At 38.5% G+C, this 18,647-nt stretch overlaps 1 protein-coding gene across 3 annotated transcripts in view; it reads right to left on the bottom strand.

Moving 5' to 3' along the window:
- Positions 1-18,647, bottom strand: part of CTNNA2 (catenin alpha 2) — an 828,797-nt gene that overhangs the window by 20,326 nt on the left and 789,824 nt on the right. For 2 of the 3 annotated variants that reach the window (XM_050943344.1, XM_050943345.1), the window contains one exon: positions 5,760-5,903. The exons of the other annotated variant lie outside the window; for it this stretch is intronic. In XM_050943344.1, coding sequence (XP_050799301.1) covers positions 5,760-5,903 — 144 coding nt within the window. The remainder of the gene's footprint in view (positions 1-5,759; positions 5,904-18,647) is intronic. 3 annotated transcript variants of the gene reach the window in all.

Raw genomic sequence — 18,647 nt, forward strand, 5'->3', positions numbered from 1 at the left:
TTAGATAAATGTTCTTTGCAAAACGTTTTTAAACTTTTGTCTGGACCTGAGTACGAGATGGGCTCCATTTTTCCAAAAGCCCCATCCAGCCCCAACCTTATATTTTTTCATGTATATTCCAAGACTATTAAGCAGGTTACTGAAAACACGGTTGATGTTTCCTCTAACTCTTCTTTGTCAGCAACATTCCCAGCGTAATCAATTGAGTAGCTAATATTTAGTGATGGGCTTCGGCAAATCAAAGTTGCTACCCTGGATATCTCTGTTAATAGTGTTGGTAAATGATGGCCATGACTCTGAAGCTATTTCTAACTTTACTGGCGAATACTGTGGTGACTCTGGTGCCACTTCTAATGAGTTGGCAAGACCTCTTTTGCAGCACTAATTCTACTAGCATGAGTACTTCCCATATACTGCACTCTGCAACCAAATCTGGGGAAGAAGTAATAAGAATAGCTCAGGGCAGAATTTATGTGAGGGTGAAGCTATCCTACTACGCCTCTGTATTAACATGATTTCTCTCTCGGGCTGTGGGGTTGTTTTTATTTTGTTTTTTTTTTTTTGTTTTTTTTTGGTGGTGAGTTTTTTTTTGGGAGGGCAGATGTTTTGGTGGAATCCATAACAAGATGAAAAATTGTTATGTGTTTCATTTATTGCCTCAGTTTCTTTGTCTGCTCCTGTCAGCTTCATTACTATTGTTTTCCCTTCATCCTACTTCTTTCATGTAAATTTAATGTAAATGTAATTCTTAGATTTGCTCTTGCTGTTAGAAGCCTTGCTCTGCAGAGTCACCATCTTTCACCAGATTCTCATGTTTGGACCAGCTTCCAGCAGTGATACAACCAGGTTTATGATGGAAATGGTCGACTAAGTAACAATGGCAATGACAGAAAAATATGAAGTTTTTATAACTCAGAAGATGCTCTCAGAACAAGATATACAATCTTCAGAACTTGTGGTCAACTGGGATGTTTTATATAGTACAAGTGCTGCATCTTTTCATTGCTGGTATCCTCTTTCCAATCCCCATCCACTAGTTCTTGTTGTTTTTATCTTTTTTGCCAGGAAGAGTGCAGACTGGGAACCGTTGAGACCTGGATAGGGAATGTAGGTGTCTCAAAAATTATCTGAAGGCCTAATGATTTAAAGCACAACTGGGAGTCATGACTCCATGAATTTCTTTCTGCCCATGACTTGTGATGATGGCATTGTTCAAACCATTTACCCTTTCGCCATGGGTTTTATGTTTGCAAAGTTCTTTGAGATACTCAAATGAGATACATTGTGAAAATGCAAAGTAGCATTATTAGTTAAGTGAGTCTGGCAGATGACTGATTGGCTAATGCCTTTAAATAAATATATGTAGGTATACTTATCTCATAGAACTGGAAGGGACCCTGAAAGGTCATTGAGTCCAGCCCCCTGCCTTCACTAGCAGGAACAAGTACTGATTTTTGCCCCAGATCCCTAAGAGGCCCCTTCAAGGATTGAATTTACAACCCCTGGGTTTAGCAGGCCAATACTCAAACCACTGAGCTATCCCTTCCCCTCAATTTGTTTAAAAAAAAAACTTTTAAATTTGACCTGTCCCTTTAGCTATTGAAATAATATTAGATGCTGCAGCAAGATGTGACGGTGGAAGTTATTGTCACTCAGCTGTAAATCCATTAGCTTTTCACTAGTTAAGAACTTTGCAAAGTAGACATGTTCTCCCCCTGTTTTTAGCTCTCCCAACTTTTTTCTGGAGGCCTGCATGTCATCCAATTTGTAGCTTTTAAAAACAGCCAAAACTTCTTCTGAGTACTTAAGAAATGTCATCTACGAGATCTTCTCACAGCAGTGCACAGGATTCCTAAAGTAATCCTGAAGCGACCAGAATTTTCTATACAGGTTGTAATCTATTGGAATGGAGCAACTTGTAGGAGCTTCATCATCTCCCATTTCACCTTCTTTTACTTCCATTCCTTCATCTCTCTCCTCTATTTGCTTCTGTCACAAGCTCTCTTGTTAGTATTGAAAACTGTGACATTTTCCAGATTAAACTGACTTTGCAAATTAAGTCCTGACTTCTCTGAAAGAGGAAATAATCTAGCCAGGAATAGCAGAATTCTTCCACAGAAGACTGTGTTCTGTGATTTAGATAATCTTCTTAGCAGGACCGGCTCCAGGCCCCAGCGCGCCAAGCACGTGCTTGGGGCGGCATGCCGCGAGGGGCGCTCTGCCGGTTGTCAGGAGGGCGTCAGACGGCTCAGGTGGATCTCCCGCAGGTGTGCCTGCGGAGGGTCCGCTGGTCCCGCAGCTCCGGTGGAGCATCCGCAGGCACACCTGTGGGAGGTCCACTGGAGCCGCGAGACTGGCGAGCGGCAGAGCACCCCCCATGGTGTGCTGCCGTGCTTGGGGCGGCGAAATGGCTAGAGCCGGCCCTGCTTCTTAGGAGATCATTGCACATTCTCAGCAAGTAATTTTTCCCGGCTGAATAAAATGTATTTGATTTCCATGCAGTGACATTTTTTTTTTGACAAAGGTAAAAAGTTTGTCACACTGATCCAAAGGCAAGCAATCCAGAACATCTCCCAGAAGCACAAAAGGGGTTGATGCTGTGCAGATACCATCTGTAACTCCATTAATAGCAAGCGAAATAATAGCCAAGACATTTTCACATGAAGCTTGGTTTATCATTTCCTCTTCTAGAACAACTCTGAAAGATTGATCCAGGGTGCATTTATTTTCATTTTCACTTTCAGGGATTTTGATGAATGCATTCAATAAGGGTTTGATAGTTTTGTTGGTCAAAGCATCTCGAGTAGAATTCGTGAAGCGGAGCTGCACCTCTTGCAGAGAGAGGACTCTCTTACAGATTAAAAAGTCTAGGGTATTAAGGTGGTCATGGTCTCCTTCCTGGTTCCTCTGACCACTGGCATTTAGCCAGCTTTGGTTTACCATTTTACCAGTGGTTCAAATAACTGCAGGACAGGATTTAAAAGAATTGTGATTTAAACCAACATGAAGGGTTCCCCGACTGCTATGGGTCTGACTCTCTTTTCAGTGAAACAGGGATAAATCAAGAGTAACACATTTGATGTCAATGGTGTTACACCACTCTAAAGGAAATGAAAACGAGGGCAGAATGATGATCCTCCATCTGCCAGCTGACAGTTTTTGAACAGACAGAGCATTTCACAATTTCACAACTCCTCCTTCACTCTCAATATCATAAAAGGAAAAGGAGGAGATAACAGTCATTTCTAGCCAAGAAGCCTCTAATTCAACTTCTGAGAGAGTTCAGACTGGCAAGTGTTAAGGATTTGGGAATCATAGGGATGCCCATTAATCACACTGATAATGTGTGTGGATACATGCAGTTGAAGCCATATAATTAAGCTGCTACTCAGAATTTAGCAGTATGTGCCTGAGGAAGCCACATGGGATTTCTGTGCGTTTATCCGCTTCACATACATGTATAGATAAACCTGAGTAATTCTTTTGTTCTTACACTGCTAGCCAGCACGAGTGTCCAACTGATCCAAGACAAACTTGGATGTGTGCCTTCATCTTTTTTTTTTAATAAATAGTGTTGTCAAGTAATTTTCAATTCGTAAAAGAAGTTGGGAAGGATTAACTAGTTCAAAGAACAGATATTTGGAACAAATTGCTCAGCTTGCTGCAGTTACAGTGCCTATATTCCACACTAAATGAAATCAGTGAAAAAAACTGTACCATCGTTTTTGGGAGGATTTTTTTTTTGCTTTTTTTTACTTTATGTAACTTTCATGCACAAATACCAGAAAGTAAAATAAATATTGCCAATGATAGAATAAATATTTCATCCCGTGCAGTGTGGAACATAAGTACTTTGTACTCCCAACTTCTTTATTGTCTTTAGCCTATCTGCCAATAAAATAATTGAACAGGGGAAATGGATAGTGCTGTAGATTAGTAATACGCTATTTAGCCTTTCACTTTCAGGCTGCAGGGTCCATTATAATCCTGGGATAGTACTGACAGAAATTTGTTATTATGACTAGCCATAGGCATCTGCCTGATTTGTTGTTGCTTAGGGTTGTGTCACTTTGCATGTCCATCCCTTTACTGTCCTTCATTCAAACCCCACCCACTGGTTGGCCCACTGTGGACCCCCATCGTTTATCTTGGAAGATACATTTGGGGAACTAACCCTCCATAGCCTTCAAGTGACAAATGCACTGATTCCACTGCATGTCTAATATATGCCAGTGACCTAGAGATGAAAGATTCTGCATCTTGTACCCAATTCCTCAGAGCTATCCAGTCATCTGAAAAAAGTATGTCATCTATAGGATTAAATTACACTTAGGTTGAAAAGGCTATGACCATGCTCTCTTTGTCCTTTGATTTATAGAGTACGCATTGCCACCTTCTACTACCTTTCACTGTGATACGATAAGGCCCCACACAGAGTTGGGAAGGAGCTTTAAATGAACAAGAAGAGCAATATCTCTGCCATCCCTAGAGGCCAAAATCCTCACATGACCCTTCTTCTGCCCTTAGTAAGAGAGCTCTGAAATTGTGACAGATTTAATAGGTAGCCAAGAGGCAAAACAAAAGTAAAAGATCTTTGCACTCCATTTGTCTTTCTAAAATGCTGAGGGATATAGAGGGAAAAAAACACACACGAGTAGTAATACCAGGACCCAAGAAAACAAAAGCAAGCTTTAAGAGCTATTAACTATAAAAGCTATGTTTAAATAACATAAGGGCTGTAACACAAACCAGCAAAGCCAGGATACAGGTCTGTCTCATCTTACAAAGGGGTTCCATTCCGTGGTTAGCGCATAAAGCGAAAACCGCATACAGTCAAAATTACATTGAATTGAATGTCGGGCAGAATTGCCTGCACTACAGAAACAGTATTTAAATTGTTATTTTTCTCTTTTTTTTGTTTTTGCCAACAGCGTAAAGCTGAAATCGCACATGTTAAATGTGCATAAGATGCGACAGACTTGTATTCCGTTAGAGCTCATTCGGATACTCCATTAATACACAGCATGCTGAAGCTGTGACTTTGAATTTCAAAGATTGTGTCTGGTTTGTGCCTAAATAGTAATCATGTGTTTTGGGTTTACTTCACTTTCTTAATATGTTTTTGTCTCCTTTTTAATATTTTTTGTAGAAAGGTTCTTAAAAATGGGCTGATGTCAGCAAGTAGGCATACACATATTTAGAATTGAGCAGAAAAAAAAATAAATATAGAAGATCTGGAGAAAACAAATGTTCCATCTATTCAAAAAAAGTAGACATACCTACACAGTTAATAATAATAATAAATACAGGAATTAAAATATCTTCCATTTATAAAGCACCTTTAATCCCAAAGCACTGCACAAAGTAAGGGCCTGATTCTTCACCAATGAAGTCAATGGAAGTTTAGCTACTGATTTCAAGGGGACCAGAATTGGGCTCTTAAATTGATATGTATCATATTCAACGGGATCTCTTCACCCATTACTAAAATGTGGCCATCTCTGAAGGAGAATGTGGTAGCTGTTTTACAACTCAGAGAAAGTCTGCACAAAAGATTAGATTGGGAAATGAAGAAAAAATATTTTAAAGTTTAGAAAAATAACATGCAATTGACTTTGTGTGAGCTTTGTACTTTAACCCCTCCCCAAAAAACTAAACCGACCAACAAACAAAATCCCCTCTTAAAAATCTCCCCCCCCAAAAAAAAAAAACAGTCAGAGCTTTACATGACAGTATAAATTAGAAACAAGGTTACTCACCGTGGAGGAGTCACTGGTTCCGTTCCCAAGCGTAGCTCCCTCAGCACAGGTGGGTAGGTGGGTAGAAAGTTGACTAGCCCTGCCCCCATCTATGACATCACATTCTACCTCATAAAAGGTAGTGAAAGTGCTCTGAACTCCAGTCTGATTTCCGAGAGATACAGAAAAGAGAGAGTGAGAGAGAGAGCAAGAGAAATACTGTACCCTAATGCAGAGGAGAGAAGAGAAAATGTGTGCTGAAGGAGCTATGCTTGGTAACGGAAATAGGGACTCTTCCATGGTGAGTAACCTCACTGTGCCATTCCTCTCACTTGCACCCTTACCACAGGTAAGAAAAGTACTGAACAATTTGCTAAGAGAGGAACAGTGAGCTCTGGTGCTGTATGAATGATGAAAACTAGAAGGGCTCGGAATGGCTACCCTGTTGAACATTGATTGCACGAGAGTGGACGAGGGAATTTGGCAGAGGGATTAAAAAGTAACATTTTTGTGTATCTTTTTAAACACTGGGAATGCACATATAAAGGTGACGTAAGCAGTTGGAATTCCACTGACTTCAATGTGAGTTACCCACATACACACTAGGGCTGAATTTGGTCCATACACAAGTCAGAGGAGAGTTTTGGCCAACTGTTTTAGAGAAATCAGATTAGGGGGCAGGGAACTTTCACTAGCATGAAAGTCCAAACATTGTGGTCAGGGAGAGTCAACTGTCTCTCACCCGCCTGCCTGAGATGAGAGAACAAGTGAGGGGAATGGTAAACACTCCGGGCAAACATTTATTTACAAAGCACACTTTAAAGTAACAGCAAAATTACACAAAGGTGAGAGCTTTAGAGAGTGTATATTTTAGTCTAGGAATTACACACAATGGCACCTTCTATGCTGAAGCCAATTCTCTCAGAGAAAAAACTTCCCTATAACCAGAATTGTGATTTACAAAGGGAATTTTCATTCTAATTCTCTCTAAATGGAATTTTACTCTATCAAATTCTGCATAAAGCCGATTTTACAGTATATATTCCATTTATCCATTACAGTTTTGATTTTCTTATTAACCCAACTAGGCATCCCAGCTAAAAATGTAGTATATTTACTATGGGCTAAATCTACCAGACTTACTCATATTGAGTAGCACCTCCATCAGTAGGTAGCCACATTGCTCCCAGAGTAAGGGACTACTCAATGTGAGCAAGAGCGATAGAATCTGGTCCGATTTTTGTTGTTGTTGATGTACAAAGAATGTTCTTAAGAGTCAGAATTATAAAGTTACACTGAGCAAATACTGATATTTTCCCTTAGGATTCCAGTTGCCCACAAGGATCATGTAAATTGTAATCTACCCAGGATTATTTTTCAGTTTCACTAATGATTAATGTGCATCCTTTGCTCTGCTTATGTTGGTTTTGGTTTCCCTCCTCTTCTGCTACAGCAAAAGGAAGTCTGTTTGATTAATGCCTACTACCAATTACTTCATCTAATAACAGAGGTCAAGGCTATTTCCTCTGTATCTGAACATCTTTCACTGTATTTGGAAATGCAACAGCATACCAGTATATTTGTAATTTTTATCATTCAAAGTACAAATTAAAAAAAAAAGAGAGAGAGAAAGAACAATCTTACAACCTTAAGCAAAAGCTACTGTAACTGTTAGAGGCGAAATATGAGTTCAGGAACCCAATGCAAAACTAGGCCGCATCTGAATGATGAAAAGTGATGATGGGTGCTGTAAATTCAGGTTTATAATTGAATTAAAGGTTAGGATTTCTAACTGATTCCTGGTTAAATGATAATATCTTTCAGCTATGTCAATGTTTAAACAGGGAAAAATAACTTTTCTGCCTTGTAATAGGACTGAACCTTATGACTTGCTGCTAAAGGCTTTCCACATTTTGGTGAATCTTCAATCAACTGGTGGAGACTTCATTGTTACCTTTACTAACCAACATGGGTTATTCTAATCTGCCACATGGACAGGGAAAATTGATCTTTTAAAGGCCTTTGAGGTAAAAGGTAACTGTTGTAATCCAATCAGATCAAAATCCATAGGATTAAGGTTTCTTTGTCTTGATTATTGCACTATTGTTGTTTTTGCCAAACGAAGTAGGAACATATTCTAAACACTTCAGCAGACACCAAAACTTCTGAGGCCCAAGCAAATAGTAGTTGGAACAGTAAGACTAGATTTTGCGGGGAGATGCAAATTGTCATTTAAATATTACCCTCAAATGGAAATGCCATAGCAGAGAACCTTCTAATGGATGGTGATGGCCAAATAAATTCTCCACTAATAATTTATTATTAAAAATGAGGCTGTCAGATCCCATAGTGATAGCGAAGTATAAATACCTAGAAAGATTAGGTTTGATGATAGACTATTAGAAAATGTGAGAGAGAATTATTGGTATGCACTGTGCAGGCTGCACCTGGTGTACTGCTTTGGGCCACTCAATATCGGACAGACTTTGGCTGAGAAAGAAGAGGAAATGCAGAGAAGAGTAAAACAACAATGAGGGGCTTGGAGGGATTGAGTTAGGAGAATATACATAAAACTTGGTTAAACGGAGAACTAAGAGCTACTACAATGAACTAAACACACTTGCAGGGCTGTATATTTCAGGAAAGAGAGAAATTACTCCTAGTGTGCCAAAGAACTATAATTATGAGTAACTGCATGAACATATGCAAAGTTGAATATCAAGAGGAACTAGATGAGTACTTTTAGGTTGTCAAATCATTTCCTAAGGGAAGTGGTTGCAGTTCTGTAGCTTAACAAGGCTATAAACTTAGTTCAACTAATGATTTGACATCTTGCACCTAAATGTCTAGCAGCCAGGAGATGGATTTGTCCAGGTTTAGTTTCATAACAATCATCTGTCAGATAAAACAACAACAAACTTGTGTAATAAGAATTTGGCAGAAGGTAGTAAATTAATAGGCTCTATTCAGGCACTGGTGGGTGCCACTGATGTAAAGTTTGAATGCTTTCCCTCAAGATTGTGGAAGGCTGAGAAAAATAATGACTGTTTAGAAATACCAGTCCACAGATGTGCTATTGTTCCAGCTAAGGAAGATAAAAACTGATATATCGTGAGAAACTCAAAAGACAACTTGGAATAAAAGATCACACTCAAGGCATGTCAAGGTGCCAGGTTGATTAGGGTCACTAAAGATCAAGACAGAGACCTTAACTCCACAGCCCTGCAAAAAAATCTGTTTTGCTGTTGTCATGGATTAAGTTGCTTTTGATGGATGGATAATGAAATCCATCTCGTTCATTGTGTGTGTGTGTCATATCCAAGAAATGGCCAAACAGATAATATCCCATATGACACTGGATAGATCATGCAATTCCTGAAAGTTTTTAAAATTGGCAGATTACATGTTGAATTTAATTATTCATATGTAAGAGAATTATTGGTATGGTCTATTAGCTCAGGGCTGGACTCTGTCAACATATCTTTCCCAGATTATCCTAAAGATGTAATAGGGCCTTTAATAAAGGCAGGGCAAACCATTTGAATTTATTATCTCATTTTCCCCTTCTGTAAAATAAGGAGACTATTACTTACCCAGCTCACAGGGTGTTTTGATGATGAATAAATTCATATTCAACAATTGCTGTTGAAAATGTCCAACAGTACACAGTTCTAGGTATTATCATTTTTAGGGTATTTTAGTAGGATTGGTCCCATGTCTATGTCTTAAATCAAGAAATATTGGCCTCACGTATAGAGAGTTGGTTTGTAATTCAAAGCTAATGGTGTGATGTGGAGGACAGACATATGTTTTCCTTTGTCCTAAGAAGTTCATGAATAAAAAGCAGCCAGACTGCATCTGGTGACTGGAAGAAATGACTTAAGAAGTATGACACATAAGAGACTTTGAACTTTCCTAATGCAAAGGCTGATTTGCTTCTTTTTTCTTCCTAAAGTTATTCCTACATCGTTTGTGTGGTGGAATTAAGTTTCCCTGGTGAGTTTTATTAAGTTTTTTATATGCTGTTGTAAGTATTTTCACTCAGTATTTGCGATTAGTTGGAAAAACTGTGTGAAGTTTCTCCTTGAGGGTGTCTTTGTGTGTGTGTGTTATTCATCTGCAATGAAAGTTGTCAAGAACTGTAATTAAAGGGAAAGAGATTGAAGTCTGAAGTCATTATTTCTTTAATATCACATAAAAGATCACTTAGCAGTATCTTGGAAGTGGGATTAAATCTTACCACTACACAGATCAGAGTGAAGTACCCTGGGAGAACTGGAGTTTCATTGTATATCATCAATCAATTCTGATTTTATCCAAAAATCTCCTTCCATTATTTTAAATCTTTAGGTGATACAGGCCAGGTTTGCCATTTCCCCATGCCTTCCATTTAGCTAACTGCTGCACCTACATAGGATCAGGTTTAAAGTAATGGGGTGGACACTCAACCCTAATTTCCCCAGTTGCATAATTCGGATGCAACTGGGGAAATCTCAACTGGTGTAATGCTAGTGGAGACAGATTTTAAACCAACCACTCACTCTCAGAGAAGGGAGCCTGATGGGCCAGGCTGGATCCTTATTCCTCTACAGAAGTTCTCAACTGCATGGGTTCTTAGGGATCACTGCCAGCTGTTGTAAAATAGAGCAGCACCTAGGTTTCTCTAATTTATTGCAGAGCCGGGGTAATCTGAGAATCAGGAAGTTTAAAGTGGCTCTCTGACATTCCCTTCTCCTCCATGCTGATCATATTATAGCACAGGAAATAATCTGGCCCAGCATTCTAGTTATTTCATGAACAGAAGTTTTTTGATTGTCAGATTTCCAATATTTATATAATGAGAATAGTATATATTGAAACATATAGATTAGTATTGCCTTCAAATCCATAACATACTTGTTTCAAGCATCAACTTCCAATATATAAACTTTTTTTTTCATTGACTTCAGTTGCTCAGGATTCTTATTTTTGATATCAGACTCTTTTTTTCTTTGAAAAACACTCTAAAGTTTAAATTTCAGTAAATGTACCATCCAATAATTGATGAAGTTACTAGTATTTTATAAATTGAATCTTAAGAATATGTACCGTACAGAGAAAAAAAAACCAAAAAAACCCTCTTCTTCCTAATAGTGATACATCTCTGTTGTAGATATATTTGAACGGTTGATTAAATATACACATAAATGGAGTGTATGTGTTCAATGTATGTATGAGTATGTCTGTATGATGGAATACAATTTGGCATGACTGCAATTTATCTCATGGACATCACTCCTACATTTGTGTGGCTTGTATGTATGTGATGAGATACTGCTCTTTAGAGTGCACGTTCTTGTAAATAGTCTTGTAACAAATCTAGTAGCTTCAGTGCAGTTTTTGCAGGGTCCATTTCATGATAATATCCATGTGATTAATTGCACAGCCATGTCAAAAACTACATTTATTATGTGCCCTTGATTTCCTCACCTGCACTCTGCCCACTAATCAATCCATCTCCCAACAGCAGCTTTAAAGAGAAACCTTTAAATCCTGCCAAAAAACATTTATCTCTTTCACTCTAAATATGGAATTCCTCCTCCTTCCCCAGCATCACACTGACATTAGATTCAGGATGAACAATGTTGTTAGGTCCAGTAACAGAAAACAAGTCCAATACCTTATGAACCTACAGAGCTAGAAACAGGAATGGAAATTTCTCTTGTTTCCTGTGGACTTTACCCTCTCTTGTAGCACTGGAAGGACCTGAGCTAATGAACCAAAGATATGACATTGTTTTATTAAAAAAGCTACTTTAGGTCTTTCTTAGAGGCATTGCAAATTTATTAACTTTCATTTTCTCTGTCCCTCTGTGAGCTGTTGCATTAATTGTATGAAAATTAAGACACCAGGCTTTACAGGAGGAGCAACACAAGGACATCTTTGCTGTTTTGAATTCTCAAAAAATTCTGAAATAGTGTTTCTGTAAAACACGTGGGATATACAGACTATGTGATTATGCAACATAACGGTTTTATCAGCCCTAGTTTTGGATGGCCTACATTGCTCACTTGTGTCCTCATCATTTGTGAATAATGAAGTTGTCCCAAGTCATCTCATCCCAATAAAATCTTTACACCATGCTACCTGTTCACAAATTCCCTTTTATGTACTTCAGGAAAGAGGTGGGGTGGTATAAAGATTGTATTAGCATGAGTCTGGGATAGCTGCATTAGCTATAACTAGCAAAGCTCAAACACTGATAAAATGTTTATATTACTCCATCACGTATTCCGCATATGCCACCTATTTTAGAGAGTTTTAAAGAACTCATTGTCATATACCTGTGTGAACACAAAGACTAACTTACATCCATCCACACTCAAATGGGCTTATTTAAAGTGTTTCATTATATCTAGTCATTTCCTCCAAAGCAGTATGTGCCAGCAAGCACACGGGGTTAGTCAAGGTGGTCCAGTTTCCCACCAGCCTCTCTTCCCCCAGGTCCAGACACAGCACTTTCACAGCAGCAGTGTCATCTCTGAAAAGTAGATCGTAGTTGTGTTTCCCCCTAGTTTGCTCTTCTGCCACTGGCAGTTGGTCCAGCCTTGATCTCAGCCTTCTACCACCCCTGCGGTCCTTCAACTGCATTGAGGTCAAATGGGCACAAAACCTTATCTTCTATTTGTTCTGTGAAGCACCTAGAGCATTTTTAGGATCTGTAAAATGAACAGTATCTAGTAATAAGATGAACATCAGAATGGCCATACTGGGTCAGACCAAGAGTCCATCTAGCCCAGTATCCTATATTTTGATGGTGGCTAGTGGCGGATGCTTCAGAGGGAATCAACAGAACATGGCAATTTTGAGTGATTCATTCACTTACATCCAGTCCCATCTTTTGGCAGTCAGAAGTTTAGGGACACCCAGAGCATGGGGTTGCATCTCTGATCATCTTGGCTAATAGCATTGATGGACCTACCCTCCACGAAATTATCTAATTCTTTTTTGAACTCAGGTATACTTTTGGCCTTCACAACATTCCCTGGCAACGAATTCCACAGGTTGACTGTGCATTGTGTGAAGAAGTAGTACTTCATTTTGTTTGTTTCAAACCTACTAATTTCATTGGGCAATCCCTGGTTCTTGTGTTACGTGACAGGATAAATAACACTTCAAAATTCCTGTGATTCCAGTCACAAATGCAAGATCCTTCCACGGCTGTCAATTAATCACAGTTAATGCAAGCGATTAACCCAAAACAAATTAACTAGAATTAAAAAAAAAACAGTTGTGATTAATTGCAGTTTTAATCACACTGTTAAATAATAATAAAATACCAATTTAAATTTACTATAAATATTTTGGATGTTTTTCTACACTTTCAAATATATTGATTTCAGTTAAAATACAGAATACAAATTGTGCAGTGCTCACTTTATATTATTTTTATTATAAATATTTACACTGTAAAAAGATAAACAAAAGAAATAGTATTTTTCAGTTCACCTCATACAATACTGTAGTGCAATCTCTTTATCATGAAAGTTATCCATTGTTATTTTTACACATAACTGCACTAAAAAAACAAAACAATGTAAAACTTTAGTGCCTACAAGTCCACTCAGCATAGGTGCTGGGACTAGGGGTGCTGTTGTACCCCCTGGCTTGAAGTAGTTTCCATTATATACAGGGTTTACAGTTTGGTTCAATGGCTCTCAGCACCCCTACTATACAACTTGCTCCAGCATAAGTGCCACTCAATCCTACTTCTTGTTCAGCCAATTGTTAAGACAAACAAGCTTGTTCACATTCATGGGAGTTAATGGTGCCCACTTGTTATTTAAAATGTCATCTGAAAGTTAGAACATGCCTGACACTGTTGTAGCCAGCGTTGCAAGGTATTTACATGCCAGATATGCTAAACATTCGTATGCACCTTCATGCTTCGACTTGTATAGTGCAAATATTTGTAATAAAAAATAACATCTAGTGAGCAGTGTACACTTTGTATTCTGTGTTGTAAATGAAACAATATATCTGAAAATGTAGAAAAATATTGCAGAAAAACAAAATTAATTTAAATTAAAAACAATGTAGGAAAACAACATTAATTTAAATTGGTATTTTATTATTAACTGCATTTAAAACTGCAATTAATTGCAACTATTTTTTTAAAATCACAATTAATTTTGATTTTTTAAATTGTCTGACAGCCATCATTTCTTCTATTCTATTCACAGTGAGTTAAGTAAGATGCAATTACTAACAAACAGTAGGAATCTTATTATCAATAGCTATAAATTGTGATTAGGAAAAGATCACTATCATATTTTAAAAAGCAGATGGGAGGACATTCTTTACAAAACATACTGCTTAAAGAGATTTCTTCCAAATCTGAGAGGTCAACTGTCCAAGCAGCCCAGCCCACAGAGGTCTAAATAAATGTTGGGTTATCAGCCTGTTTTCATGGGTTTATTTCATGCATTATTCTTCTGTTTAAATCCTAATTCAATAGTAAAACTTACACAGTTAGTGGCTGTAAACAGGAATATTTTGCTTAGATTCCTGATGCTCTTAAATGAAAAGGAGGTGACAGTCTTGGCAGTTTGCCAAATCGCTCATAGAGCAGGTTGTCTCTCTTTCACATAATGCTAAACTCCTACCCGGTTAAAGCAAGGAGTAGATTATTGTGGGTAACAAAACAGTGGACATCAAGCTCCTGACACAAACATGAAATAAAAAGAAATGCAAGCTCAGGGCCAAAATGTATAGTAGACTTTCTGCTCACTTTTTGCTCCATAGCGATAAGAGAACATACAGGTTAGTTTTGACGTAACGATATATTTTGATACAGAGCCCAGCTGGAACACCGAGAAAAGAAGTACTTCAAACTTTTATAGACTCATAGACTCTAGGATTGGAAGGGACCTCGAGAGGTCATCGAGTCCAGTCCCCTGCCCTCATGGCAGGACCAAATACTGTCTAGACCATCCCTAATAGACATTTATCTAACCTACTCTTAAATATCTCCAGAGATGGAGATTCCACAACTTCCCTAGGCAATCTATTCCAGTGTTTAACTACCCTGACAGTTAGGAACTTTTTCCTAATGTCAAACCTAAATCTCCCTTGCTGCAGTTTAAGCCCATTGCTTCTTGTTCTATCATTGGAGGCTAAGGTGAACAAGTTTTCTCCCTCCTCCTGATGACATCCTTTTAGATACCTGAAAACTGCTATCATGTCCTCTCTCAGTCTTCTCTTTTCCAAACTAAACAAACCCTATTCCTTCAGCCTTCCTTCATAGGTCATGTTCTCAAGACCTTTAATCATTCTTGTTGCTCTTCTCTGGACCCTCTCCAATTTCTCCACATCTTTCTTGAAATGTGGTGCCCAGAACTGGACACAATACTCCAATTGAGGCCTAACCAGCGCAGAGTAAAGCGGAAGAATGACTTCTCGTGTCTTGTTTACAACACACCTGTTAATGCATCCCAGAATCATGTTTGCTTTTTTTGCAACAGTATCACACTATTGACTCATATTAAGCTTGTGGTCCACTATGACCCCTAGATCTCTTTCTGCCATACTCCTTCCTAGACAGTCTCGTCCCATTCTGTATGTGTGAAACTGATTGTTCCTTCCTAAGTGGAGCACTTTGCATTTATCTTTATTGAACTTCATCCTGTTTACCTCAGACCATTTCTCCAATTTGTCCAGATCATTTTGAATTTTGACCCTGTCCTCCAAAGCAGTTGCAATCCCTCCCAGTTTGGTATCGTCCGCAAACTTAATAAGCGTACTTTCTATGGCAACATCTAAATCGTTGATGAAGATATTGAACAGAACCGGTCCCAAAACAGACCCCTGCGGAACCCCACTTGTTATACCTTTCCAGCAGGATTGGGAGCCATTAACAACTACTCTCTGAGTACGGTTATCCAGCCAGTTATGCACCCACCTTATAGTAGCCCCATCTAAATTGTACTTTCCTAGTTTATCTATAAGAATATCATGCGAGACTGTATCAAATGCCTTACTAAAGTCTAGGTATATCACATCCACCGCTTCTCCCTTATCCACAAGGCTCGTTATCCTATCAAAGAACGCTATCAGATTAATTTGACATGATTTGTTCTTTACAAATCCATGCTGGCTATTCCCTATCACCTTACCACCTTCCAAGTGTTTGCAGATGATTTCTTTGATTACCTGCTCCATTATCTTCCCTGGCACAGAAGTTAAACTAACTGGTCTGTAGTTTCCTGGGTTGTTTTTATTTCCCTTTTTATAGATGGGCACTATATTTGCCCCCTTCCAGTCTTCTGGAATCTCCCCCGTCTCCCATGATTTCCCAAAGGTAATAGCTAGAGGCTCAGATACCTCTTCTATTAACTCCTTGAGTATTCTAGGATGCATTTTATCAGGCCCTGGTGATTTCTAAGTGATTTTTTACTTGCTCTTTCCTTATTTTTTCTTCTAAACCTACCCTCTTCCCGTAAGCATTCACTATACTAGACATTCCTTCAGACTTCTCAATGAAGACCGAAGCTTGGATTTTCATCCAGATCTAAACTTCATAGATTACACTCCTTTTCAACAACAACGTGCTAATGCCTGTTGTGAGGCCATGTATCGGTAATGGACATTTACTTCAATGGGAGAAATGTGTAATAGTCCACCTTATGGGTAATTCCTGTTTATCAGGCAATAGCTGAACTTGGCACTGAATAAACTCTCTGGCTGAAGACTGAGTTTATGAAGTCTGAAGTCGAAGTGCTTATTATCCCAGGATATTGTAACTACTGTTTAATAAGAAATGCCTAATAATAATAGCAATAATAATAATTAATAATGAGGCTGCCAAACTCATTATTATTATTATTCTACAGGATTTTTTGAAAATATTCAAATGCTAAAGTAGAAAACCACATGGACTGCAACTAGAAACAAAGCAGGAGATGAAATTCTAGCCACACTGATGTCAAAGGGAATTTTGCCTCCTCCACTGCAGAATCTCAGAGCCCAGGTTCCAGCCCACGCCCAAACATCTACACTGCAATTAAACTGCCCCATAGCGTGAGCCCTGTGAGCCTGACTCAGATGTCATGGGCCAGCCATGCATGTTTAATTGCTGTGCAGACATATCTAACGAGGTCAGGATTTCACTCAAGATCTTTACCAGCTATTTAAAAATCATTTTGGGCATTTCAGCCTCTATTCCCTTATTATTTTATGTCTCTCCTTTTATATCTTCCTTGCCTTCCTATGCTTCCCTCACTGCAGGTTAATAAGGCTCTTCACCACAGAAGAGCTCTCAAATACATTTTTCTTACACTGTGTTTCAAACCTCAACTGGGAGACAAGGAGTTGGATTCTCACAATCTAAATATAAACCTACTGGTTCAGATCACCAGCTGGTATAAATTAGCACTCAGAATAGTACCACTGGAATACATGGAGCTATACTGATTTAAACCAGTGGAAGACCTGGTGTATGAGATTTACCTGGGGAAAAGAGACCTGTTGATTGGTAGGCAGAGAACATTTTGGGATAGAAAGATCAAGGGAGAGATGGAAGGGAAGTTAAGGGAGAAAGGATTGAGAGAAAGAAGGGAAATGATTTAAAGGGTTCTTTCCTCTTATTGAAATAATTTCCCTTTCAGGGGTTTGAGAGCCTCATTTTCTTTGCTTTTTGATATACTTTTCAGCCTATCTGTCGGTAAGTTAATGATACCAACAAAAACTTCATACATGAGGTAAATGTCATATTGGTGGGGAGAGAGAGAGACTGGGTGTGTGCTTAGGTTTGAATGTAAAATATACTGCACTACAAGTAACTTAGGGAGAATATAAAGAAACAGAAATTTCACCAAAAAGGCATACACCATATTATGCAATAACTTCAAAATATCATATAAAGTGGAACACATTTTTCCTTGCCAGAATAGAATTAAGGTAATCGGAACAGATCATGTATGTCTCTGAGGTTCTATTCATTTTATATTTATTCACTGTGTCTGGAAACATGGATTAACATTCCTAATAAAGCAGAAAGGCAGGCAGAGTTTATATTCTCCAGAACCAGTGGTTCTAAAATCACAGCTAAACTTCTGGATGAGGGAAATGGTGAATTATACGGTGACTCCTAGTAAATATGGATGTATGTTATAGTTCCATCTCCTTCAAAAATTGTAAATGTCAAGTGCCAGGGTGATTGTTACATCACAAAAATTAATTGACTATAATGCATACACATCAATTTCCTGCAATAGTGAATGGTTTAGGGGCCACGAACTCTGGGTTTCCACTGCACTTTCAAGATCATTGTACTGTATGCAAGTTGCCAAATAACTGTTGTTCTTTTTTATGCAAATAAAGTACTCTTTATTTGCAGCTGGCTATCCAAGAGAGAATGAAGAACAAGATGGAAGCAGAAGTGGCAAGTGCATAAGCAAGCTACAGATGTAGATGTGGATTTGGACATCTGATCTCTGGATAGTCCCGAGGTCGGCAAAAGAGCATACAGTACCCAGCACTTGAAGATGTAAATCATGTTATATGCTACCAGAAAAGCAGTGGATTCATTTTGCTTCACTAAGCTCTAAGATATGGTTCTCAAAAAGGGATGTACAAAAGATCAAGTTTCTGCACCATCTCCATTAAGTCCATGACAGAGAAACAACCAAAGAAACAGATACGACGAGTTTAGGTTTCTGTCAATGCCATTAACACTGTCTTTGGAGTCAACTCAAAAGCTTGCAATTTGAATGGCTGCGGTTAGCATTGCTTTGTACTGCAAGTGAATGCAAAAATAAGACAATGGTGATGAAGCCTGGGAAGCAGCAGATGCTAACAATGCCAGCTTGGAAATGAAGAAGTCAAGCATTTCAGCCACTTAAATTTCACAGTGTATGATGATGTTTCACT

The sequence above is a fragment of the Gopherus flavomarginatus genome, chromosome 3 (genome assembly GCF_025201925.1).
Source record: "Gopherus flavomarginatus isolate rGopFla2 chromosome 3, rGopFla2.mat.asm, whole genome shotgun sequence".
NCBI classification, from domain to species: Eukaryota; Metazoa; Chordata; order Testudines; family Testudinidae; genus Gopherus; species Gopherus flavomarginatus.